Source organism: Capra hircus, chromosome 13, assembly GCF_001704415.2.
Source record: "Capra hircus breed San Clemente chromosome 13, ASM170441v1, whole genome shotgun sequence".
Classification (NCBI taxonomy): Eukaryota; Metazoa; Chordata; class Mammalia; order Artiodactyla; family Bovidae; genus Capra; species Capra hircus.
Window position 1 is genome coordinate 61,428,188 of NC_030820.1, and position 27,365 is coordinate 61,455,552.

Sequence of the window (27,365 nt, forward strand, 5' to 3'; positions counted from 1 at the left end):
GTAACTTCCTGTTCTGACATTCTGTGAATTCTTTTTGCATTAGATTCCTATGGTGTCAGGTACATGAAACCTCGTGGACACATTTGTAAGTTCTGTTCAAAGGCACTGACTTGCTCTTCTTTGGGACCTGTGGGCAGTGATCTTCCATAAACTGGAACAGGGTTTCCCTGGTAATTCAGCTGTAAAGAATCTGCCTACATCACAGGAGACCTGGGTTCAATCCCTGGATCAGGAAGATCCCCTGGAGAAGGGAATGGCAGGCCACTCCAGCATTCTTGCCTGGAGAATTCCACGGACAGAAGAGCCTGGCAGGATACATACAGTCCATGGGGTCGCAAAGAGTCGGACACAACTGAGCGAGTCACACACATACTAAAGAGGTGAGTTTGGCACTGTGATGGTTTGGTTTGTGTGTTAACTTGGCTGAGCCTCTGTGCCCAGGTATTTGGCCAAACATTATTCTGGATGTTTCTATAAAGGTGTTTTGGGGATGAGATTAACATTTAAATTTGTGGACTTAAAATCAGAGTAAAGTAGATTCCCTTGCATAATGTGGGTGGGCCTCATCCAATCAGCTGAAGGTCTTATTAGACCAAAGACTGACTCCAATGCCTCCTCCCAGCAAGAAGGAATTCTGTCAGCAGACTGCCTCTGCACTGGATCTGCAACTTCTCCCTGGGTCTTGAGCCAGCCAGCCTACCCTACAGGTTTTGGATTTACCAAACCTCCATAATCCTGTGAGCCAGTTCTTAAATCAATCCTCTCCTTCTCTTCCTCTCTCTTCTCTCTCACACACACACAGCTGGTTCTGCTCTCTGGAGAACACTGACTAATACCTGCAGTATTTATCAAAGTTGCAAATGCCGGTCATAACCCAGCCACATATCAGAATATGCTGTAGTCACAGAAAACGATGCAGTCTATTTATGTACTGATATGGAAGGATCTCCAAGATATATTAAGAATAATGTGTACAGTGTGCAAACAACAAAAATATTAAACTTCCTCTTGCTTACATGTGTGTTGGGGGGAACTCTGGAAGGATAGCTAAGAAACTAACAGCAGGGTTACCTGTTGGGGGAGGGCAGTAGGGTAACCGAGTAATGGGAAAGCAGGCGGAGGGGCTTTTTGCTTTATTCTTTCTAAATCCTTTGATAAATGAACATATTCTTTGACCCAGCAATTCTACATCCATATGTTGGTGGCTCAGTTGGTAAAGAATCCGCCTGCAATGTGGGAGACCTGGGTTCGATCACTGGGTTGGGAAGATTCCCTGGAGAAGGGAAAGACTACTCACTCCGGTATTTTGACTTGGAGAATTCCATGCACTATATAGTCCATGGGGTCGCAAAGAGTTGGAGGAGACTGAGTGACTTTCACTTTCATTTTCATGTTTACCTTATAAATACACTTCTCCTCATGCAACATGGTATGATATATATTAGAAAAAAACATCCAGGGGATTTCCTTGGTGGTCCAGTGGCTGAGAATCCACAATCCCAATGCAGGAGACCCAGATTTGACCCCTGGTTTCAGGGAACTATTAATAGATCTCACATGCTGCAAAGGATCCTGAGTGCCACAACTAAGACCCAGCGCAGCCAAACAAATAAAACAAAAATAAATATTTTTGAAAAATTCAGTTGTAGCATCGTTCATAAGAGAAGAATGGAAAGCACCTAAATACCCATCAGCAGGAAAGCGGTTAAATAAATCATCCATTTGTTACAAAGAATGAGGCTGCTCTCTTTGTTCTGATGTGATTTCCAAATGAAGTGGGAAAGAGCAAGATGCAGGATGCTGTGTGTATAGGATGCTACCATTTGTGTGGGAAGAAAAGTCAAATTCTATGCCTATATATTTGTAAAGGCATGATCACAGAATAAACTAAAGACAGGGCTTCTCTACAGGGAGCGGAACTAGGTAAGTGGGGAGTGGGCAGGAGAAGGAATTACTTTAAACTGTATTTTTCCAATCATGGGCATGTATTATCCATTCAGAATTAAAAAAATTTCTGAGGCGGAGGGGAGAGGTAGGAGGAGGAGAAGTCACATGACAGGTTGGTACTAAAGTTATCTGAACACAAAGTATTCATCTACTCTACTTTTCATATTTTTGACCTGAGTTTCCCCTGAACTGCTCTTACAAATGCCTACTTGGGACTACAGTGAATTTCACTGAAGACCCAGAGCCCTCACTAAAACCAGGAAGATAATTTTTGAAGATGAGAGCACTAGTTCTCTGCAAGGGAAATGACTCTTTAATCCATGCACGCAGACAACCGGATGCAGACCTGTTCTTCAGAATCTTCTTTATTCTTCATCTAACCACCACAGAAGGTCAGCTTGAACCAAAACAAGCTGAAGTAACCTCAAAAGGCCCGCCTCATTACACACAACGGGGCAAAACCTGAAGTGAAGCCTGTTTTTTTTTTTTTCAGAGCAGACCCAGCCCATACTTTTACACAGGTGTCCACTAAAGACCGATCAGCAAGGCCCCACCACCACAAACTCCTGTAGGAACTCTGCTGGGAGCTCCCTTTGGGTCATTCATGAAATCCACCTCTTCCTTAGTCATAAATAAGCCCTTGCTGTCTTGTGGAGAAGGTCATCAGTGTTGATATCTTGAGCAACAGACCATTTGTGTACTCTGGAGCTTTGAAGGGGAGGTGACTTGACTTACCTCCTCCCTGCATCTGAGATGCAATCACCTTTCTGAATATCTAAACAGTGACCTGGGAGATAGGTGGTGGAGGGTGCCTCATGAAGACTCTTCAGGGTCATCCTGTCCGGGCTCCTTAAGCACTTAATCCTTTGTTTTTCAGAAACTTTGCACCTGGGCTCCCAAGAGGCAGGCAGGCCCAGAGGAGAGGCCACAGGCCTGGGAGCCCAGCAGCCTCTTAGAGCAGGTCACCGGGAAAGAGGAGGAGGGCACAGGGAGGGGGCGAGGTGGAGATGCAAGGCGGGGACAGAAATCAGCTGAAACACTCCATGCTGGTTCTGACTCGCTCCATCTCGTGCAGGAAGCTGTAGAACTGAGGCAAGGTTAATTCTGGGGAGAGAAAACGTGGCTTCAGGTAAATGTTTCCAACTCCACAGAATCATCCAAGAAAACGAATTTACACCCAGCGACTTCCTTTTTATTTTTTGACAATACCTCTAAGCAGTTCTGGATGGGTAATTGATCATAATAAAGAACTGAAGCCTTGAACACAGAAAGTTCTCAGCTCCATAAAAAAAAAAAAAAGTGGAGGGGGGATTTTAAATGGCATCAACTCCCCAACACAAAGCCATTCAGGACAGCCGATATGATTCCCACAGCCCCAGAGCTTCTTGCTCTTAGATATTCACCATTCCTACCCCAAGCTTCCCTGATAGCTCAGTTGGAAAAGAATCCGCCTGCAATGCAGGAGACCCCAGTTTGATTCCTGGGTCAGAAGATCTGCTAGAGAAGGGATAGGCTACCCAATGATCTGCTGGAGAAGGGATAGGCTACCCACTCCAGTATTCTTGGGCTTCTCTTGTGGTTTAGCTGGTAAAGAATCCGCCTGCAATGTGGGAGACCTCGGTTCGATTCCTGGGTTGGGAAGATCCCCTGGAGAAGGGAAAGGCTACCCACTCCAGTATTCTGGACTGGAGAATTCCATGGACTATATAGTTCATGGGGTCGCAAAGAGTCGGACACAACTGAGCGACTTTCACTCACATTCCTACCCCACCCTTTCCCTTTAGCAAAAAGTTCATTGACTGTGGGGTCTCCAACTTGCTAATGGCTTATCATTTAGGAGAGCAAAGGTGGAAGAATGGAGATTCCATAGTCCGATTATGGCTTTTTTTTATGGAAAAATGATTAGTGGTGGGCTTCAGGAGCCTAAGGAGAAGGAAAATGGCAACCCACTCCAGTATCCTTGCCTGGACCATCTCACGGACACAGGAGCCTGGTGGGCTGCAGTCCATGGGGTCGCAAAGAGTCGGGCACGACTGAGCAACTAACACACACTCAAGAGCCTAATAACTGAAGAAAACATGGAAAAAGTGGAAGTATTCAAATGGGAATTTGGACTCACCTATGTATACATTTTCTGTTTGATTTCCTTTCTTAACGACCAACTTTAACTGAGCCAAAAAAGGAAAAAAGAAATAAAATATTTAAATTAAAATGATAACAACTGGGCAAAGAAATTCCTGAAACCTGAACTTTCACAGAAACATTAAACCATCCAATGTCTTGAGAGTTACTCGAGAGCTGTTTAGATTGTCCAACAGCAAAACTTCTAACGATTCCCAAGATGACAGGAACAATCAAAACTTTCAAGAACAACATCCAGATCCTATTCATCTGAAAGTAAGCGTGTTAGTAACCACATCTTTGGCTGACCACACTGCTCTGAAATACATAAGGCACTTCAGTGGAACATGGTTTAATTGTATATTAAAGAAACCCAAGGTAGGTTTGGTGGCTTAGATGGTAAAGAATCTGCCTGCAATGCAGGAGACCCAGGTTCAATCCCCAGGTGGGGAAGATCCCCTGGAGGAGGGAATGGCAACCCACTCCAGTATTCTTGCCTGGGAAATCCCAAGGATAAAGGGGCCTGGAGGGCTACAGTCCATGGGGTTGCAAAGAGCTGGACATGACTGAGTGAGTAACTGCATTAGAATATTGTAGAATGTGAGGGCTTCTCTGGTAGCTCAGAGGTTAAAGCATCTGTCTGCAGTGCAGGAGACCTAGGTTCGATCCCTGGGTCAGGAAGATCCCCTGGAGAAGGAAATGACAACCCACTCCAGTATTCTTGCCTGGAGAATCCCACGGATGGAGGAGCCTGGTGGGCTACAGTCCACGGGGTCGCAAAGAGTTGGACATGACTGAGCGACTTCACTTTCACTTTTCATTGTAAAATGTATTTAATACTTTATAACCAAGTCAAAAATCTCCCAATTTTCAGAGATCAGAAAAAGACTTACTTGTAAAAAAATACTTCCTACTTTTTCCAGTTCGCTGCTCCCAGACGTCACTGTGACACAAAAGAGAAAAATAGTAAGTGGCTGGTGGAGGACCAACTCTGAAGAGCCCAATCTTGCAAGTTGTAAAGCAGGAGCCATGTGGGGGCCAGGATGAAGACAGCAGAATGTGCTTTTCAGGAAGTGAACTCACAGATAGCCATGGGTAGAAAGAGCTGCTGAATGTGGACAGTGACACAGGGAAGCAGCTGCTAGACCCAACAATCTTAGGGGACCAAGGATCGCGATTCCCCAGTGAAGTCATCTGAGAGCCTCTGCCACCCAACCCTGCATCATCCAAGTGACCCAGGACTGGCTCTAACTGGTTACCTCCAAATTTCCATTCCATATCTACAAGCTGGTTAATCATCAGAGTCTGACCTATGGCCCATCGAGCAAGGGTGGGGGCATTCTGCTTCCACTGGAACAAAAGCAGAAAGCCAAAGTCATCACAATGGAAAAAAAAAGAAAAAAACCCTCTTTATTCCACCCCCAATGCAGCATGTTTAGTCTTTACACAGACATGGGCAGAGTGCAAAGGCACTGTGTGCACAGTGGGCTCGGCCTGTGTGCACAGATCCGGGTGGAGAGGGGCAGCAGGAATCTTCTTTTATTCCAAGATTTAATCCAGGTTGGAACAAAAACTGTATGATATTTATATTTAGTCAAATCAGAGGGAAAATATTAGATGCACTGAATAGTGTTTTCATGGATGTATGTCATCTGCATGAAACCAGGTGAAAAACTTTAAGCTGGGAAATGACATATGATGACTGAAGGTTTTTCTTTGGTCGGTGTTTTCCATTTGTATGTTTTCAGGAAATAAAAACAATCTTAAAATTCACTTTGATTAAGAGGGATTCTGATACCTTTTCAGAAAAGTAGATGGCTTTCTCCTCACTGAGACCTGGAAGAGGACAGAAGGGAGACGTGACCACAGGGAAGGGCCATAGGGCCTGTCACCTGAGCAACCTGGGGTGGTCACCTACCCAGAGTCATGAAGTCGGCCCGGACCTGCTCGGCTGTGAGACCCTTCTTCAAGGCACCTGGGAGAAGAGAAAAATCAGTCAGAAAGAGCAAATCAATCAATCCACTGGCAGGAAGTATTTAATGGGCACAACTTAAGTGACAGGGATGACAAAGGGAACACACAGACTCAGCTCACTAGGCGTGATCTCGGTCCAGCCAGGCAGGAAGGAGATGAGGGGGATAGGCAGCACGTTTTAGGGCAGATTCCTGAGTAGCTATAACGGCAAAGAATCTGCCTGTAATGTGGGAGATCTGGGTTCAATCCCTGGGTTGGGAAGATCCTTGGAGAGGGCATGGCAACCCACTCCAGTATTCTTGCCTGGAGAATTCCATGGACAGAGGAGCCTGGCGGGCTACAGTCCATGGGGTAGCAAAGAGTCTGACACAACTGAGCAACTTTCACTTCACTTTAGGTGCCACACAAGCATTGGCCCCTCCAGAAAGTATAGGTGAAGTCACAGACAAAAGAAAGACTGTCTGGGCTTGGGGAGGGGGTGACTCATCTGAGGAAATAAGGCCACAGACTCCTGGAGCCAAGTGGGGGAGTTCAAGGTCAGGTGGGCACAGGGGTAACAGCCTAAAGCTCGCACTGTGCCATCTGTAACCACCGAACACATGAGGCTCTTTTTCTTTTTTGGCCTTGCCACGTGGATTGTGGGATTTTAGTTCCTTGACCAGGGATGGAACCCAGGCCTTCATTAGTGAAAGTGCCAACCAGTGGATCCTAACCAGTGGATCTCCAGGGAATTCCCCTCTTTAACTGTTAATGAACTAAAATGAAAGGAAATGTAGTGTTCTGTTCCTCAGCTGCACCAGCTGTTCCAAGCGCTCAGGAGCCACGCAGGCCCAGCGGTTACAGCACCGGTTAGGGTGGATCACAGAGCATTCTTGTCTCCATTCGGGACAGCCTGCCCCAGAAGGTCAGCCCTCAGGAAGCAAACGCAGATGGACTAAGCAGTTCAGCCTCTACAGTTGCCAAGTCACTTGCAGAGGGGCTGTCAAGCCCCTCCCCTCAGGAGCCCTGAGAAACCCCACCCTCCTACTCTTGCCCTGCACCCACCTCCTTTGTTCCGCTCGAAGGCTCCCATTTCTGAAAATAATGTGCTCCCAGCAATCTGGGCTTCTCAACATTTAACCTGCAGGCTACAGCCTCCAGTCACAATCTGGCTACAGCTTTAAAATTTTCCACTTCTTAGTCCTTCAGAAGATGACTAATCCAAGTATAAGAAGTTGTCCACCAGGGTCCAGGGAGGGCCCTTGAAGTAACACCCTAAACCCGAGCCCCCACCCCCATCCCACTCCAGAGAAACAATCTGAAAGGCTGTTGTCCACTGCAAAATCAACGGAGTCAACAAAGGGAGGAAACCTTTTATCTCCGAAATCAGACTGAGCAAGGAAGCCAAAGGGAAATAAAAAAAAAAGGCAAGACCCCAGGAAACCTTGGCCATAAAAGCTCTCCAAGAAGGCTGTTATGTCCAGTCACTCCAATCAACTCTTGGTGAGCTCCTTAGTTTATATCCAGTTCAAATCCAACATTCTGTCTGATGATCCCCAAATACTCCGAGGTGGAGAATACCACTGTAACTTTTAATTTAGCAGGAAATTAAAGATGAGAAAGGTTCAGTTTTGTGGGGAGAGGATTTGGCAAATCCAGTGTTGACAACTTCACTGCAAAGAGCTCACCTACAGCTCTGCCCCTCCATACACTGAGTTCTGCGAGGAAAGCTCCTTAGCAGTGTGGGCAGGAGATGAAAACTCAGAAACAGTACACTGGTTCTGGTGTGTCCACACAAGTAGTGGGGTGCCAAGGTGATTTTGTTAAAACTTAAGTCAGACTGTGTCTCTTCTCTGCTCAAAACCCTCGAATAGCTCCTGTTCCACTCATTGTAAATCCCGAAGTTCTCACAGTGCCCTGTGGATCTGTCCTTCTGTAGAACCCTCTGCTCTCTCCCTCGCTTACTCCGTCTTTCCCATTATTTACTAGGCAGGGTCCTACCTCCATGCGTTTACCCTTGCAGTTGCTCCTGCAGGAAACATGCTTCCTCAAATCTGCACATGCTCACTCCTCACTTTCCTCAGGAATCTGCTTGAACTACACCTCCTCTGAAAGGGCCCCTGACCAATCTTCAAGTGTCCTTTTCTGCATGGCAATTTATAACTACCCAACTTCATGCTACATATTTATTGTCAATTTTCTCACGAAAGTCAGTTTGTTGAGAACAAGGACTTGGTCCGTTTTGCCCACTGCTGTGTCCCAAGTTACTAAAAAAATATGCCAGGCACTGTTCGTTGGTTGGCCCTCAACTCATTAAACACATGCTGAATCAAAGAATCCGTACAATGGAATGCTATACAACCTTTAAAAATAACGTAGCTCCTGACCTGCCTATTTGAAAAACATAATTAAAAGAAAAGAAAAGGTATGAACAGTCTGCTTAGTGTGGTCCCTTTTGCATAAATAAAGAAGGGTATATTATCTATTCTTCAGTTCAGTTCAGTTCAGTTGCTCAGTTGTGTCCGACTCTTTGTGACCCCATGAATTGCAGCATGCCAGGCCTCCCTCTCCATCACCAACTCCCGGAGTTCACTCAAACTCATGTCCATCGAGTTGGTACTGACAGCTTTAATTATATGCTTATCTTATGGCTAAATTGAGAGATATAAGGTACATTTTTGGTGAACATAACCACAAAACAGAGGATACCTTTGAGGAAAGGGACTGGGTGGGACTTTTTTTTGTTGGTGTCATTTAAAAACATCCTAGCTGCATGTTATTTCTTTTTTAATAGGAAGGCAGTAAAATTGTGAGTCATTTTTGTTTTCTTTCTTGTGCTTCTCTATTAAAAAAAAAAAAAAGCCCCTCCCTTCCAAGAAGAAAGGTTAAACGTATTGCCCAGGGCCACACAGCAGGCAAGTAGCAGAGAAAGTAGCTTATGGGGCAGTTGACCCCCAAATTCAGGCCCTTTCCATTCCAGGTCATTCTGAGATGCTGTCGGGGAGTAAGACTAGGCCACAACTGGACAGTGACTGACAGCTGAGGCTACCGAGCTGCAGGGGCCAAAGCAAGCGCTGTGTCCTGATGGCACCTCACTACCTGAGACAGGCAGGAGCCATACTTCAGAAACATACATAGAGGGACTCCCCAGGTGGTCCAGTGGCTAAGACTCACACTCCCAACGCAGCGGCCCTGGATTCAAACCTCGGTCAGGGAACTAGATCCAACGTCTCAACCAAGAGTTTGCATGCTGCAACTACAACCCAGGGCAGCCAAACAGATGAATAAACGTTAAAACAAACAAACAAACATGATCTTAAAAAAAGAGAAATACACATATTTGCATCGTTAGGCCTCAAGCCCTTAGTTTCTTTTTCAGCTTTTTCCTTTGGTGATTCCTCTGTCTTGTAAGCACAAGACAGCGCTGCAGCCTTGACCCCATGTCAGAAAAATCTGAACTCCAGGACTGCAGTCATTAGAACATGTCACTAGGGTAAATCTGAGAATGTCCTTTAAATACAGATAACCATCTGGGATGGTTTATAAGTCCTTGAGCTCCACTTTTCACTGGAACAGTTGCCTTAGGCAAACCCCCACTGCCATCAAATAGTGTGGGTGACAAAGAAGAGGGTTCCAGGAAACGGCTGGAAAGTTAGCAAACATTATTCTTCTAGCCAAAACTTTCCCAAGCTTATTCAGAGTAGTAAGGAAGTCCAAGGAACAGAACTAAGCCTTGGTGAATCAGATGGGAGAGCATGTGAGCCCCATTCATTCAGTGATTACTGACCCTGAAGGCTCACTAGCTGAAACCACCCCTGCAAGGTTCACGTGCAAACAGAGGTCACAGTCACTGTATACAAATGTCCTGAGACTGCCATGCGCCAGCACTAAGCTGGATGTCAGAATGCATCAAAAACTGAACAGGCAACAGTCTCTATCCTCCTGAGGCTCACAATCTTTTGGGATATAACAATATACACATATAATACATTATAACAATAATGTAACAAGTAGATAAGTCGTATAGCGAAAGTGTTAGTCCCTCAGTCATGTCCGACTCTTCACGATCCCTCGGTCTACAGCCCACTGGGCTCCTCTGTCCATGGGATTCTCCAGGCAAGAATACTGGAGTGGGTTGCCATGCCCTTCTCCAAGGACTCTTCCCAACCCAGGGATCGAGCCCAGGCCTCCTGCATTGCAGTGGATTCTATTATATAGAGTATTATTCCAGGTAGACGATTACTGAAAAGTGCCACATAGAAAATAGAGCAGGGTAAGGTTGGGAACCTCTAGGGAACTTAGTCCAGCATACCATTTGCGATTATTGTTCAATGCTCATTATTCCTTTTTTGGCCCAGCCAGACAGACTACTTTAAGTGGGGAGAGGGAATTATCGCTTTTTCTTTAAAAAAAAAAAAAAAAAAAAGACAACAAAAACCACCAAGCAGAGGAGACTTCCCTGGTGACCCAGTGGTTAAGAGTCCTCCTGCAATGCAGGGAACATGGGTTTGATCCCTGGTCTGGGAAGATTCCCCATGTTGAGGAGCAAATAAGCCTGTGCACCACAAGAAAATCTGTTCTCATGATGAAACTAAGACCTGACGTAGCCAAATAAATAAATGAATAAATAACAACCAACTACTGGGTACCCACAAGGGCCAGATATTAAAGTAAAAACCAACTTAAATTATGTCCCTACTGCAAAGTTATCTATAATCTTTTCTAGGTGACAACTCATAATAATAATGACAATCAATACTAACAGCAATGTAGCTACTACCACTTACTATTGAAACAAGCACTTTACATTTATTATCTTTCTCCATTTTTTTAAAAGAAATTCTTTAAAAATTATTTTAATTTTTTTGGCTGCACTGCATGGCTTGTGGGATCTTCGTTTCCTGACCACAGACTGAACGGAACCCCTGTCCTGAAAGTGCCAAATTTAACCACTGGATTGCCATCTTTCCCCACTCTTGAAACAATGTATGAGCTACTAGTATTAGCTCCATTTTATTCCTGAAGAAACTGATTCTCAGAGTGGTTACATGACTTGGCTCAAGGTCCCGGAGCTGTGAAGTTAAGCATACAAGGGCCGGGGAGGAACCAAATGCAAGGTGGGAGCCTAATCTGGATCTTAATGAGAACACTTACAAACAAAATGGATGAGACAATGGGGAAGTTTGAACTCTGAGTTTGTATTTTAATTTTAGATATGATTATTGCATAGTGGTTTGATAAAGAAGAGACAGTCCTTTATGGTTTAGAGATACATAATTAGGAATTGAATGAAATGATATGATGTCTGAGATTTGTTTAAAAATAATCCAGTTTGGAGAGCAATGAGTTGAAGTAGGCAGGGCACAGGTGAAGCAATCCGGACATGAGTTGACAAAGGGTGAAATCAGGTTTTTTTTTTTTAAGAGAACAATTCTTTGTGGACTTATTTTCATTTATTTATTCTAGTTGTGCTGGGTCTTTGTTGCTGTGAGGGCTTTTCTCTAGTTGCAGCGAGCAGGGAATAAATACCCTTTCTAGTTGCGGTGCTTGGGCTTCTCGTTGCGGTGGCTTCTCTCGCTGCAGAGCATGCGCTCTAGGGGCACATGGCTTCAGTAGTTGTGGCACATGAGCTCAGCAGTGGCAGTTACCAGGCACTAAAGCCCAGGCTCAGTAGTGATGGGCACAGGCTTAGCTGCTCCACTGCATGTGGGATCTTCCCAAACCAGGAATCAAACCCATGTCTCCTGCATTGTCAGGTGGATTCTTTACCACTGAGCCACAAGGAAAGCCCTCAGGTGCTTTTAAGAATTACATACTAAATAGTAAAAGAAAAATGTTAAAAAAAAAAAAAAAACAACCAACAAACCCACAAGCTTTGAGCTAATCAAGGAGGGTGCAGCAATAGCTTTTCATCTATAAGATCTAAAGCAAGTCACTTCCCCTCTCTAGGGCTCTGTTTCTTTATCTCCAAGACAAAGATCAGACTAGATCAGCACTTTACAAAGCTTTTACCTAACCCTCCCTCTGTGCACTCACTCCTGCCCCCAAAAAGAAGAGTTCCAGGGTTAACTGTTTCGCAGATACTGGTTAAGCAGGTTAACCGGTTTACTGCAGGGCTTTTCAGAGACTGAGATATGTTAATGTGTGTGTGAATCTCCAAGATTCCAAGGCTGGGAGGTGCAGGGACAGAACTTTATGACCCTGCCTGGCCACTGAAGTCTTTTCTGGATGAAAACACCAATTTGGGGAAGACTGATCTGGAAGGTCTTTGGGGTCCCTTGAACTCCAACAAGCCATACCAGGATGAAGGAAGGAGAAGGCAATGAGGGCACTTTCAGACTAGGCAGGGGAAGGCCTTGAAGGCCAAGTTAAGGACTACAGAGTCCATTAGGCAAAGTAAACAGTTGAGAGGAGCAGCAGGGTCCAAGTTGTTCTGTATTCCAGGGCAAACTAGAATCTGGATGGGAGAACAGAAGTGGAGAGGCTGCTGCCATAACAAGGCATGAAGGGCTGGGAATTTGTTCTGGGATGGCAGCCTTTGGGACTGAAAAAATAATCCCTCATCAGGCCAAGGGATGAAGAAGAGGCCAAGAGACTTACAAGCTACCTCAGATGATTAGCAGATGCTCTGGAAGAAATGCAGAACTCTTGAACTCTGTAGGAAGGAACAGTCAGATTGCATAAGAACAACAAAAAAGAGTAAAACAAACAAATTGTTGAGAGCTACTGAGGAGTTCGGCAAACCTGAGACTTCAACTCTAGAACTTGAAAAGCTTGAAAAGCTTTGGGGCATGACATCACCAATTCGAAGGACATGAGTTTGAGCAAGCTCCAGGAGTTGGTGATGGACAAGGAAGTCTGGTGTGCTACGGTTCATGGGGTTTCAAAGAGTTGGACATGTCTGCCTGAATGAACTGAACTGAACTGAATTAAACAATCAAGAGAATTCATATCCTCTCCATTGAGGGAAGGGATGTTTTATTTGATGCTTTGACATCGAGGCACATAAGAGAAACTAACTGAACTATCAATAAACAATGTAGGGCTTTCCTGGTGGCTCAGTGGTGAAAAGTTTGCCTGTCAGTGCAGGAGACACCAGTTTCATCCCCTGTCCGGGAAAATCCCACATGCTGTGGAGCAACTAAGCCCGTGAGCCACAACTATTAAGCCTGTGCTCTAGAGCCGGGAACCATAGCTACTTAGCCTGGGTGCTGAAACTCCTGAAGCCTGTGCACCTAGAGCCTGTGCTCCACAACCGCAGAAGCCACAACAATGAGAAACCAATATGCTGCAACTAGAGGGGAGCCCCTGCTCACCCCAACTAGAGAAAGCTTATATAGCAACGAAGACCCAGCACAGCCAAAAATAAATAAATCAGCAATGTAAAGTTCCGCAGGCATGGTATTAAGTGCTTTATGGATACTAACTCATTTATTCCTAAAGCCATCACCATAAACTGTTCTTACTACTCTGTTTTTCAGATAGAAACTGAGGCCCCAAGAGGCTGATTTGTCCAAGGCCAAATAGCTACCTAAAGTGATATGCCCAAGACTCAAATCCAAGTGAGCTTGCAAAGCCCGTCCCTGGAACTCAGCACACCTCAGCATTCTCTGGGCCTACAGAAAACGGTCTGCTATAAACACTGTTCATCAATCCTGCTTGAAGAATATACACCCAACATCCCCTGGGAGGGTCACAGGCTCTCCCAAGTTCAGCTCAAGTCACCCAGCATCAATCAAAAGCTCTTGTTCTATGTCATCATTTTATTTGTAACTGTAGCTTAGGAAAGTAGTACAGACCCGCCCATGACTTCAAGGAGACCCGCCCATGACTTCAAGGAACTGTCTGTTAGGACCACGAGATGGACACATACAAAACAGCATGATCAACAGAAGACTAAATGATTATGCTCCAAAAAGGGCTGCAGATAAAAGAATCCATCTCAGTTGTGGAGTGGAAGGGGAGGTCACCATAGATTGAGATGGTTTGGGAAGACTTTCTGCAAAGGGAGTACTGGGGCTGGAGCACAGGACTGAGCAGAATTAAGGCAGTCTGGCAGGACTCAATGGGGGCAGGGAGCAGAGATGATAAAGACTGGAAAGAATGGAGGCAGGGACAACAGACAGAGGTCTCCTGAAAAATCAGTGCCCACAATAGTTCACAGGTTTCCTCATTCCCACAGGAGTAGGCTGGACAATGAGAATAAAGAGGATAAAAACTCCTGGTTCTATAAGCTGGACACCTGTCCTACAGAAATGCTCACACACACTAAATACACAGATTTCCTAAGGATGTTCACTGTGGTACGGTACACTTTCTAAGAGTGAAGGATCAGAACTAAAATGTCCAGCAACAGGAAATGGATTAAGTAAAAGAAGATTAATTCAGTTCAAAGTCCACTGCAGTCATCAGAAGAATGAAGTTGATGTGGGGAAATCTTCACGATGTACCAGGTATGGAAAAATGCAAGCCGCAGAGCAATTCTGTGGTTTATCACCACTGATGAAAAACAAAACTATATGAATGTATATGGCTCTGTCTGTCGGTGTACATAAACATAGAAAAGGATACATGCCAAAATTATACCATGATTATTTCTAGAGACAAGAGTCAGATGAGAGTAAAAAGGAAATTTCTCTTTTGACTGTCCAGAGCTCTGCAGTTTTAAGTTTGCAATGAAAATTAATTCTTGTGTTAAGTGAAAGTGAAAGTCGCTCAGTTGTGTCTGACTCTTTGTGACTTTCTGTCCATGGAATTCTCCAGGCCAGAATACTGGAGGGAGTAGCCTTTCCCTCCTCCAGGGGATCTTCCCAACCTAGGGATCGAACCCAGGTCTCCAACATTGCAGGCGGATTCTTTACCATCTGAGTCACCAGGGAAGACTGCAATTCTCATCCAGCCTTGTGGCTGATGCTTTTAACCCGCCATGAGAGCAAAGAAGGCAAGAATCTCACAGAGGATCATAAAATTCCACAGCTGGAAACCTCAGGGGTCTTCTGATTCACAACCCGAACCCTCAGGAGCACAAGACAGGGCAAAGAAAAGGATCTGCATGAAGAATATATCAGAAGGTACAAACAATCAAGTTCCCAACTTTTAATGTACCATTAGGCTGAGATACTGGGAAGATCAGCTTTTTACTAATTTTTAAAATATGCAAACTGGGGATGCTGTTTACCTCCTCTGAGCCCAGTCAACATTTATTCATTCTTTAAGCCTGGGCTCAAATGTCACCTCTCTTTAAATAAAATTAACTTTTAATTAAATTGCCAAATTAATTCTAGCAACTTTTAAGACAATATTTAGCTAAAAATAAACAAGTAAAATAACCTGCTGTCTTATCACCCAGACAGAACCACAGTTAACTTTTTTAACACAAAAACAGGACCGTGGCAGACAGAACTAAACAGAATATTGTGAAAGGTTTTCCATATCATTATATTTTTCTCAACAACATGTTAAAAAATTAATATTAATACATAACATGAAAAATAAGAACCTTTTGCGGAGAAACTGTGCTAAGTGTTTTATTTCAGTTCAGTTCAGTTGCTCAGTCATGTCCGACTCTTTGCAACCCCATGGACTGCAGCATGCCAGGCTTCCCTGTCCATCACCAACTCCTGGAGCTTGCTCAAACTCAGGTCTATTGAGTCGATGGACATTTATTATAATAATTTATTCAGCATTTTATTTACATTATCTTAATTAACCTTCAAAACCATCCCACGCACACACCAAAAACAAGCTTAGATGGAGTGGAACAACTGCTGGGGGAGGGTTATTACTAGGGATTGAAAGAGACTGGGTACCAAAGCCACACTACTTACCAAGGGTCAGACTGGGATTCACACCCCGTTCCTACTAACTCAGACTGAAGTCTTGATCACTACCATGCGTATGTGCTAAGTTGCTTCAGTCATGTCCAACTCTTTGTGAACCTATGGACTACAGCTCACCAGGCTCCTCTGTCCATGGGATTCTCCAGGCAGGAAGACTGGAGTGGGCTGCTGTGTCCTTCAGAGGATCTTCCTGACCCAGGGATTAAACCCACATCTCTTACATCTCCTGCACTGACTGGCAGGTTCTTTACTACAAGCACCACCACCATACTCCTCTGCAAAACTGGACCACAGCACATCACACCAATTTTCAACAGCTGGGTAACTGGATTGCTTCTAATTTTTCTGTGATAAACAGTGCTATGACAGATAACCCTGCAGCTCAAACTTTGTGATCACCTCCCTCCTGGCTAGAATCTTTCCCTGACTGCTCTAAAGCAAACCCCACTTCTCAAACTATCTTCATCAAAAGACCTACTTAAAAAATTTTCAGTCTACCATGGACTGATATTTTTGTACAATACAATGAAAATTAATTCCTAGAAATATGAAATGAAAAAATGCTTACAAAATATAAGCCCCAAATAACTCTTAGTGAAATGTGAATACACATCACAGATTAAAGTGTTAAATCAGTGTAAACTTCCTGCTTTTGATAACTGCACTACAGTTATGAGAGAAAATGTTCTTGTTCTTAGTACTTGTTCTTGTTCTTGTTCTTGTACTAAGTACTAATAGTACTAAGTCTTAGCAAGGATAAGGGTGAGGATAAGTGAGCTAAAGATTCATCCAATAACTGGATCAAAAAAATTTTTTTAATTCAGATAAATTTCTATGCTATGATTACCCTAATAAATCATTAAAAAATTGTGAGACTCTCATTAGTTCAGGTTTTTCCTGAGCTGCATTTAACTTTATTTTTGTTTAGCAGGCATGCTACCCTGCTAGAAAAAAATTTATGTATCCAAAACTTGCTGCAAAACATGTACTGATTAATGTTTACAATCTAGGAAAAAAAAAAAGCTCCTAATGGTTACAATGGTCAATTATATGTTACATATATTCTACCACATTAAAAAAAAAAATGCAAGTCCCATTTTTTAAAATTAGTAGATTCAAGAAACTTCGTCAAGGGACTGCCCCTGATGGTTCAGTGGTTAAGAATCTGCCTTGCAATGCAGTGGACGAGGGTTCCGTCCTCTGTCGGGGAACTAAGATCCCAGGTGCCACATAGCAACTAAGCCCGTGCACCACAGCTAGTGAGTCTGTGCCAAAACGAAGATTCTGCGTGCCGCAACTCAGACCCAAGACAGCCAAATAAATAAATAAAAATAAATAGATATTTTAAAAAGAGAGAAACTTTGTCAAGTTGCTATAAAAGTTTATAAACCCTTACTCTCAATCTTGCACCTACCACGTGGAGGAAAGGTAAGTCTGGGGACCAGAATGGGGATGCAGACTGCAATTATGCTCTCCCACGGCTGTCTGTTTACCTGGCTTCCCTGCCTAGACTGCAGTCCCGCCCATGTCTGGTTCCCTACCAAACGCTCTGGCTCAGTGCCCAGAGCATGCCTGCCAACTCCGTGGATTGAGGGAATGTTCAAACAATGTCTCTGGCCTCGGCTGCTGGGAGGGGCTACTCACCATTTGGAACCAGGAGGAGGCTCTTCACGATGCTTCTCAGGGGGCCAAGACTGATCTGGTTGGTGGTGGCAAATTCGGAGAGCTGAGCCAGAAACCTTTCCACCTGCAGACGGGGGACAGCACAAAGCAGGCCTTCACCTCAAGCACCTCAGGACCGCAGATCCACCCTCGGGAACTCTCCTTATCACAAGATACTTTACCTCTTTTGGCTCAGTTAGGAAGTGGAAGAGCACTTCAGTCAGGGCTGAGAATTGCTGTGAAGAGAAGAACACAGAACATCAGAAAAGTCTACTCCTGGATCAGGGTTCCCCAGTTCCATCCAACTACAGCCCCTTAAGAGAGAAGAGGGGGCTTCCATGGTGGCTCAGTGGAAAAGAGTCTGCCTGAAAATGATCCTTGAACTGAGAGGATCCCACATGCCGTGGAGCAGCCAGGCCCGTCCACCGCAACTGCCGAGCCTGTGCTCTAGAGTCCAGGAGCCAAAACTACCGAGCCCGCGTGCTGCCTCCACTGAAGCCCTCTCAAGAGCAAGAGAAGCCACCGTAACGAGAAGCCTGCAGACTGCAACTAGAGAAAGTAGCCACTGTTCATCACAACTAGAGAAAGGCCTGCTTGGCAGCAAGACTCAGCAAAGCCAAATAAAAAAGAGGGAAGTGAAGAGAACATAGATGTTGATATCAGTTTTGATTATCTTAGAGCTACAAACATTTGTAATTTGAAAAGATATAAGCACAGTAATATTCACTGCAGCACTACGCACAATAGCTGAGATACTGAAGCAACCTAGGTGTCTATCAACGGATAAGTGGATAAAGATATGCTCCATACATACAATGGAATATCACTCAGCCATGAAAAGAATGAAATCTTGCCAGTGGCAGCAACATGGATGGATCTAGAGGGTATTATGCTAAGTGAAGTAAGCCAGAGAAAGACAAATGCCATATGATCTTATACACAGACTCTGAAAAACCAAATAAAACCAAAATAGACTCACAGATACAGAGGGGAGGGGGTGGGGTATGAAACAGGCTAAGGGGATTGACAGGTTTATACATTAGCCATAGGGATGTAATATACAGCATAAGGAATATGGTCAATAACACTGTAAAAAGTTAGCATAGTGACAGATGGTTACTAGACTTAGCATGGCGATCATTTCATAACGTACGCAAATGTCAAGTCACTGTGTAGTTCACCTGACACTAACATAGTCTATGTCAACTATATTTCAGTAAAAAAGACAAAAAAAAAAAAATTACAAATATTCACAACACCCACCACCAGTGCCCATCTAACTATACCACTTGATTGTCTAAAAAACTCATATTTTGTTGGGATGCTTACCAGATACACATTGAGAGACAGACTGTGTGCACATACACACGTTACACATAAATCTCAAGGGGTCAAATACCTTCTAACACCCCCCCTCCAAAATAAGATCTGAAAAGGGAAAATCACTGAAATAGTTTTTTCTTTTTTCTTTTTTTCCTTCCCTTTGTTTTGTAAGGCCCAGGTGGCTCAAGTGGTAAAGAATCTACCCTTTATGCAGGAGACATAAGAGACGTGGGTTTGATCCCTGGGTCAAGAAGATTCCCTGGAGGAGGAAATGGCAACCTACTCCAATATTCTTGCCTGGGAAATCCTGGGGACAGAGAAGCCTGTCAAGCTACAGTCCATGGGGTCACAAAGAGTCAGACACGTCTGAGCGACTAAGCACGCACATACTCACTCTTTTTGCTTATACTTCCACATATTTATTACTAAAACATAAATCAATCCAAATATATAATTTTCCCCATTTTCACTCTCATAAATGAACTTTTTCTCTACCTTACTTTTTTTTGAGGGGGGTACTGCATGTGGCATGTGGGATGTCCACTCTGACTAGGGATTGAACGTGAGCCCCATGCACTGGAAGCATGAGTCTTAACTACTGGTACCGCCAGGGAAGACGGAAGTCCCTCTATCCTGCTTTTGAAAGCAGTTACTTCTGTGTGGCAAGATTTTAGGTGATTTTTATTTTCTTCTGTTTTGTCTATCCATGTTCTCTGGGTTTCTCTCCCCCACAATAAACATCTTGCTGAGTATGTGACAGAATAGCAAATTTTAACACGTCATTTATACATTATCTTAGTGAGTGAGTCACTCAGTCGTGTCTGAGTCTTTGAGATTCCGTGGACTGTAGCCCGCCAGGCTCCTTTGTCCATGGAACTCTCCAGGTGAGAATACTGGAGTGGGTTGCCAGTCACTTATTCCCTTGAGCACGTGAACCTCTTTATCAGCACTATATTACTAAGAACTGAATATCTGTGTGCCCCAAAATTCATAGGTTTAAGTCCTAACCCCAACACTACTATATTAGAAAAAAGTGCCTGTGAAGAGGTGACAAGGTTAAAAGAGGTCATAATGGTGGGGCCCTAATCTGATAGGGCTGGTGCGCTTATAAGCACCAGGAAGTTCTGAGGAAGTTGCCTCAGAGCTCTTTCTGTGAGGCACACGTTGCGAAGACACAGCGTGAAGAAGGCAAGCCAGGAAGAGAGCTTTCACTAGGAAATCAATCTGTGGGCACCCTAATCTTGGACTTCCAGCCTTTGGAACTATGAGGAATAAATTTCTGTTGTCCAAGCCACCCAGGGTGTGGTATTTTGTTACAGCAGCTCGCACAGACGGAGACATTTAGCATTATTTTCCCATATCCTCTCCTGATGGACACAGTGTGTGTGGCACAGTGAAGGAAACCAGGACACAACAGTTTAAAAGACCCAGATGTGAATCACTGTTCTTCTGATCGTCCGGGTGACCCTGGGCAAGTCACTTAGCCTCACTGCGTCTCAGTCGCCATCAGAAAGACAGAGGTAGTAATACATAGCTTCCAGAATAGTACTAATCGGCTCATACAAAGCCTCCAGTACAGTGTCAGACTAGAGGCTCAACAAGCCTCTAGCATGTGTGTATGTATGTGTAGCAGTTACCACAGCCACAATTAAAGTCACTATGCCATTAGATACAGCTTTAACATTTAAACAAAAAAGACAACAGGCAGATATTGCGGCTCCAAGCCCCCCCAACTGTACATGTGACTGTCAAATGCATTTGCCCCTTTTTCCATGATACATAAACTTTACACAAACCCCTGGCAAGGTTCTGTATTATTTTATTCTAAAATGTACTCTATTTTAAAATATAAAACTAGTCCTATATGAAAATGTAAAAGTAATATACATGCAAAGTTTTAAAAAAGACCCACCCAGCTAGCATAAATGGATATCCCACAGAATATAAAATAAAATCTCTTACTCTCTCCTTGCCCTCTCCCACCTTAGTCCCACTATCTATAGGTAATTATGCTAACACCTCTGTGGCCTTCCCATCATTTCATTTTTTTTTTAGTTTCTTTTAAATAGAAGTGGGATCATACTGAACCCACTCCCTGCATCTCACCTTTTTTCCCACTCATTTACATTTTAGAGATCAATCATGTCAGCAGATATAAATCCACCCAGTTCTTTTAACAACCATATGGCATTCAACAGTTAAGACAGCAGAATTTAGCTCCCTACAAATGAACATTATAGTGTGTGTATGTGTTGATCTTATGTTAACGATGCTGCAATGAACATACTTCTTTGTGAAATATGTATGTGTATGTCTATAAGATGTATTCTTAAAATGTATTCTAGGTGAAAGGATATGCTTTTTAAAAAATTGTTTTTTTTTGCCATGCCATGCCATATGGCAGGTGAAATCTTAGTTCCCCCATCAGGGATCAAACCTGTGCCCACTGCAGTGGAAGCAGAGTCTTAACCACTGGACTGACTGCTGGGGAAGTCCTATATACATTTTAAAAATTGAGGTATAGTTGATGTAAAATATTATATGTTTCAAGTATACAACACAGTAATTGCTAACTTTTAAAGGTCATTTCCATTTATAGTTATTATAAAATATTGGCTTTATTCCCTGTATTGTACATTATATCCTTATAATTATTGTTGTTGTTTAGTTGCTAATTCGTGTCTGACTCTTTTGCAACCCCATGGACTGTAGCCCGCCAGGCTGCCCTGTTCATGGGATTTCCCAGGCAAGAATACTGGAGTGGCTTGCCATTTTCTTCTCTGGGGGATTCTCCCGACCCAGGGATCGAACCTGTATATCCTGGATTAGCAGGCGGATTCTTTACCACTGAGGCAAGAGGGAAGCCCATCCTAACGATAGCTTATTTATTTTTTACATAATAGTTTGTGTCTCTTAACCTTCTATCCCTATCTCCCTCCCCACTCCCCTCTCCCCACTGGAAACCACTAGTTTATTCTCTAAGATATGTGCATTTTAAATTCTGAGAAAATATTACCAAATTGCCTTGTAGAGAAGTTGCATGGATTTACACTCCCACCAGCTAATGGTATCTTAGAAGTCTCTGCTTTCTCAAAACTCCATGGATATCACACAGAAACACTCTAGCTTTGCTGGTCCAGGGTTTTTCTTTCTGCGATATTTATGATATTGGGTATCAGTCTTGCACAAATGTTGACAGAGTAAAAACAGAATAGTCAAGACTAGCTTGAGAATGGGTCCTCAAACTGAGTTTTCCTCTATTCCTTTAATTTTTTTTTTGCTACAGATCTGGGAACTGTTATATCTTTGGCCAAAAATGTTTCCTATGCCACTAGGGCCTTAAAAAAAAATGGGGTGACTGAGAGGGCCTCCAGCTGCTCTTTCATTTCCAGGCCTCAGCCTAACACTCAGGATGGAGCTCCTTGTGCAGCCTCATCCCCGACTTTCCTCCCATGAACAGCCTCAAGCTACTCTGATCTGTAGGCTGTTATCAACCCCCACCCCTATCTCCACTTTTCCAAACCCTCCTTATCCTTCAAAGCCCTGCCCAGATATCAGGACTCTCCCAACAAGAAAGGGACCTACCCAGATTCTTAACTTCTGAGGCTCCCTCTTGGAACCTCACCTGGGGGCACTTAGAATTTTCAATCTTGATAAGGAGTACAAACCTGTCTTAACAGAGAAGGTTTCTCCTCCAGCTTCTTAGGGTCACAGCACCTTAATTATTGTAAGTGCAGAGTTAAGTATCTGTTGAACAAATCTTCCCAAAACACTTTCCCCATTCTTTGCCTTTGTACCTGCATAGCTCTCTCTCCCTGGAATGCTTACCTGCTCATGACTAGCCATGAAATCAAAATCTTAACGAATTCTCACCAGTTAAACATATGAAAAGATGCCCAAGATTATTCCAGATGAGAAATGCAAATCAGCAGAACAAGGAGATACCATTTTTCATTTGTCAGATCTTCAAAACTAATTGTCTGACGGCACCAGGGTTGGAAAGTAACAGATGTGACTGCGTACTGTTGAGAAGATAAACTGGGGCAAACTTTCTGGATTACAATTTGGCAATCCATGTCTAATTTTTCAAACGATCAAACCCTTTGACCTGGTAATTCCACTGCTTGAAGCATACCCTTCAGAGATGTCCTAAAAAGTAAACCCAGACATAAACAAGGCAGTTTGTTGACAGCAACAAAGAAAAATAAAAAACTGAAAGCAACTGAAGTGTCTGTTAACAGGGGACTGGTTAAATTATGCTATATCTGTTTCAAGGAATATCACAAAATGCCTTTACTGTCAAAAAAAAAAAAAGTTTTTAAAGGATACCCATAAATGTGATGGCAGATGCAGATTTTTTTCTATAAAGATATATGAGAAACTATTAAAATGATGATTTCTGGAGACAGAGAAATAGGTATTTTTATTTTAACTTTGTATCTTTCAGTACTGTCTGAATTTTCTAAACTTGTATGCTGCTAGGTGAGAGACTGTCGACCATTTGTTTCTTCTTTATATTTTTTCTGAATTTCCTCTGATAACCACACTAAAAATGATTCTTTTAATCCTACCTACTCTCAAGGCTCCATGTTACCTAGACTGATCACAGCATCACAGAAAACATGCAGATTCACGTAGTAATGTGCCGTGTTTCCATTTTCTGACCTGCCACAGCAGATTACAACCTCCCCAACACAACAGGCCTCATTCATCAAGACTTTGTAAACTTTACTGGGTTTAGCAGCTATTTGGTGCATAGTAGGCATTCAGATAAATATGTATCAAATAAGCAATAAATAGTCATGCCGACATTAACACAATGATTCTTTTCTTCCTTGAGGCCTAGGTCTCAAGTATAAGGCTAATGAAAGTAATAACTAATAGAAATAGCTAATAGACGGAGAAGGCAATGGCACCCCATTCCAGTACTCTTGCCTGGAAAATCCCATGGACGGAGGAGCCTGGAAGGCTGCAGTCCATAGGGTCACTGAGAGTCAGACACGACTGAGGAACTTCACTTTCACTTTTCACTTTCATGCACTGGAGAAGGAAATGGCAACCCACTCCAGTGTTCTTGCCTGGAGAATCCCAGGGACGGCGGAGCCTGGTGGGCTGCTGTCTATGGGGTCGCACAGAGTCAGACACGACTGAAGTGACTTAGCAGCAGCAGCAATAGCTAATAGAAATAGCCAGAATAGCTGGCTAATGAAAGCCAGCTAATAGAGTGGCTACTCAGAGAAGTCTGATCACCCAAGAAAAGGGGCAAAAATGGCCCAAAGGACTTTGATAAAGGCTGCCTGCTCTTCAGTTCAGTTTAGCTCAGTTCATTCGCTCAGTTGTGTCCAACTCTTTGTGACCCCATAAACCGCAGCACGCCAGGCCCTGCCGTCTATCACCAACTCCCGGAGTTCACCCAAACTCACGTTCATTGAGTCAGTGATGCCATCCAACCATCTCATCCTCTGTCGTCCCCTTCTCCACCTGCCCTCAATCTTTCCCAGCATCAGGGTCTTTTCAAATGAGTCAGCTCTTCACATCAGGTGGCCAAAGTACTGGAGTTTCAGCTTCAAAATCAGTCCTACCAATGAACACCCAGGACTGATCTCCTTTAGGATGGACTGGTTGGATCTCCTTGCAGTCCAAGGGACTCTCAAGAGTCTTCTCCAACACCACAGTTCAAAAGCACCAATTCTTCAGCACTCAGCTTTCTTTATAGTCCAACTCTCACATCCATACTTGACTGCTGGAAAAACCATAGCCTTGACTAGACAGACTTTTGTTGACAAAGTAACGTCTTTGCTTTTTAATATGCTGTCTAGGTTGGTCATAACTTTCCTGCCAAGGAGTAAGTGTCTTTTAATTTCATGGCTGCAATCACCATCTGCAGCGATTTTGGAGCCCAGAAAAATAAAGTCAGCCACTGTTTCCCCATCTATTTGCCATGAAGTGATGGGACTGGATGCCATGATCTTTTCTGAATGTTGAGCTTTAAGACAACTTTTTGACTCTCCTCTTTCACTTTCATCAAGAGCCTCTTTAGTTCTTCTTCACTTTCTGCCATAAGGGTGGTATTATCTGCATATCTGAGGTTATTGATATTTCTCCCAACAGTCTTGATTTCAGCTTGTGCTTCCTCCAGCCCAGTGTTTCTCATGATGTACTCTGCATATAAGTTAAATAAGGAGGGTGACAATACAGCCTTGACGTACTCCTTTTCCTATTTGGAACCAGTCTGTTGTTCCATGTCCAGTTTCAACTGTTGCTTCCTGACCTGCATATAGGTTTCTCAAGAGGCAGGTCAGTCAGGTGGTCTGGTATTCCCATCTCTTTCAGAATTTTCCACAGTTTATTGTGATCCACACAGTCAGATGCTTTGGCATAGTCAATAAAGCAGAAATAGATGTTTTTCTGGAACTTTCTTGCTTTTTCGATGATCCAGCGGATGTTGCAATTTGACCTCTTGTTCCTCTGCCTTTTCTAAAACCAGCTTGAACATCTGGAAGGTCACGGTTCACATATTGCTGAAGCCTGGCTTGGAGAATTTTGAGCATTATTTTGCTAGCGTGAGATGAGTGCAATTGTGAGGTAGTTTGAGCATTCTTTGGCATTGCCTTTCTTTGGGATTGGAATGAAAACTGATCTTTTCCAGTCCTATGGCCACTGCTGAGTTTTCCAGATTTGCTGGCTTATTGAGTGCAGCACTTTCACAGCACTCTTAAACTGCCTCAAACTGGTCAAATTATTTTCCTAAACCATTTTTCCTTATCTGTAAAATGGGAATGGTAATAGTACCTGACTCCTAGGGTAGTTGCAAGAACTCAGTGACTCAATACACATAAAAGCACTTAAAACTCTGCTATGCAGTACAATGGTCACTAACCATATTGAGCACTTGAAAAGGCTAATCCAAAAAAAAAAGCTAATCCAATTTGAGAGGTGCTTCAAAATATAGACTAGAATCAAAAACCTTATACCAAAAAAAAGTGAAACATCTCATTGCTATTTTTTTATGTGGGTCACACATGGAAATGATAATACTTTGATAGAGTGGGTTAAAGAAAACACATTGAATTCATTTCCTCTTTCTTTTCAGTTTTTAAATGTGGCTACTAGAAAATGTAAAAGTAGACCTGTGGCTTGTAGTTTATTTCTCTTGGACGCCACGGCAGTAGAACATGCCTGCCATCACAGTCAGTGTTCCTTTATGAGAAAACACCAAGTTGTGAGGATGCTGAGATAACAGACAGTGGCCCCACCTTCTGGGAAGTTACAACACGGTGGGGGGAACAGATGTACCTTTGCAGTGATCCTGAGACCTGTCATTTTAACTTGCTTAATTTGGCTGCCTTGGTGGTAGGAAAGGGACATCCCAAACACAGGAGCAGGAAGCCTTCAAGGTTGACTGGCTGGCACCTGCAGCCTGAAGAGTGAGAAAAAGCCTTCGACAGCTCCACAAGGTAGTGGATAGGGTACATGGTTCTTGGAGACTACAAGTGCTGTGCTGTGCTGTGCTTAGTCGTTGTCAGACTCTTTGCGAGCCCATGGACGGTAGCCCCCGCCAGGCTCCTTTGTCCATGGGGATTCTCCAGGCAAGAATACTGGAGAGGGCTGCCATGGACGACCGGTATCTCCCTTAACTGGGGGGTGGGGTGGGGTGGGGTGGGGTGGGGGTGGGGTGGGGTGGGGGTGGGGACGAGGAGAGGATGTCATCACCAGCCTGCCCACAGAGCCACTCTGGCTTGGCCATTATCTGCACCCACATCCCATCCCCAGATGCCGAGCCCCATTCCAGGCAGCTTCTGCTCCGTTGAGATGCTAAGACCCTCCTCAGTCTCCCCCAAGACGCCCCCCCCCCCCCGGCGTCTTCCTACTAAACGTCTCAGTCCCTCACCTGACCCACCAAATCCCACGGCTCCCCCAAACTCCATTGGCCTCCCAAAGCCCTCAGTGCGTTACTCTAAACTCCGTTCAGCCACATTAAGACTCCCTTCAGTCGTTCTTCCGGGATCCTGCAAACTCTCCTCGTCCCCAGGACCCTGGGAAGTCTCCTACTACCATTTCTTGGCCGCCGAGGTTTCCCTGGGGCCCTTCAGCTTGGCCTCAGACCTCCCTTAATCGCCCGGCCCTCAAAACTGGCCTGAGACCCTAACTGCCCTCAGCCCCTCTCCGAACCCACCTTCCCCGAGCCAGGCTCGCACAGCGGCCTGCCGCGGCCTAACCCTCCACCCCTCCCCGGGAACCGCCCCGGCCCCGCGCCGCGGCCGCCCGGCCCACCTGCGCGCCCAGCTGGTTCAGCTGCTGCATGTCGCCGCCCACGGCCTCGGGCACGGGGTCCTGTGTGCAGTGCAGCCGGCCCATGGCGTCCGCCCGGCCCCGCAGGCCCCACGCTCCCGCGCCTCCCCCGACTTCCTCCTTCGCGCGGCCGCCGCGGCCGCGCTTCCGCAGCCGCACTTTCGCCACCGGCCGCGGGCGCCGCCGCCGCCGCGCTCCACCCGAGCGGGTCCCCAGGGGCTCCCTGGC

General features: G+C 44.4%; 1 protein-coding gene across 4 annotated transcripts; it reads right to left on the reverse strand.

Annotated features, from left to right (window-relative positions):
• COMMD7 (COMM domain containing 7) lies at positions 2,287 to 27,292 on the reverse strand. Of its 4 annotated transcripts, none has more exons than XM_018057708.1 (9): positions 27,120 to 27,286; positions 17,705 to 17,758; positions 17,505 to 17,607; positions 5,987 to 6,043; positions 5,867 to 5,904; positions 5,328 to 5,418; positions 4,962 to 5,011; positions 4,067 to 4,115; positions 2,295 to 3,051 (listed from the first exon to the last, which is right to left on the reverse strand). In XM_018057708.1, exons 1-9 carry the CDS (start codon positions 27,201 to 27,203, stop codon positions 2,975 to 2,977), a joined length of 603 nt encoding a protein of 200 aa, XP_017913197.1. In that variant the 5' UTR covers positions 27,204 to 27,286; the 3' UTR covers positions 2,295 to 2,974. The 4 variants fall into 4 exon arrangements, with proteins under 4 accessions (XP_017913196.1, XP_017913199.1, XP_017913197.1 ...); XM_018057709.1 differs by lacking the exon at positions 27,120 to 27,286 and adding an exon at positions 24,269 to 24,298 and having other exon boundaries at positions 2,596 to 3,051; XM_018057707.1 differs by having other exon boundaries at positions 2,287 to 3,051; positions 4,962 to 5,418; positions 27,120 to 27,292.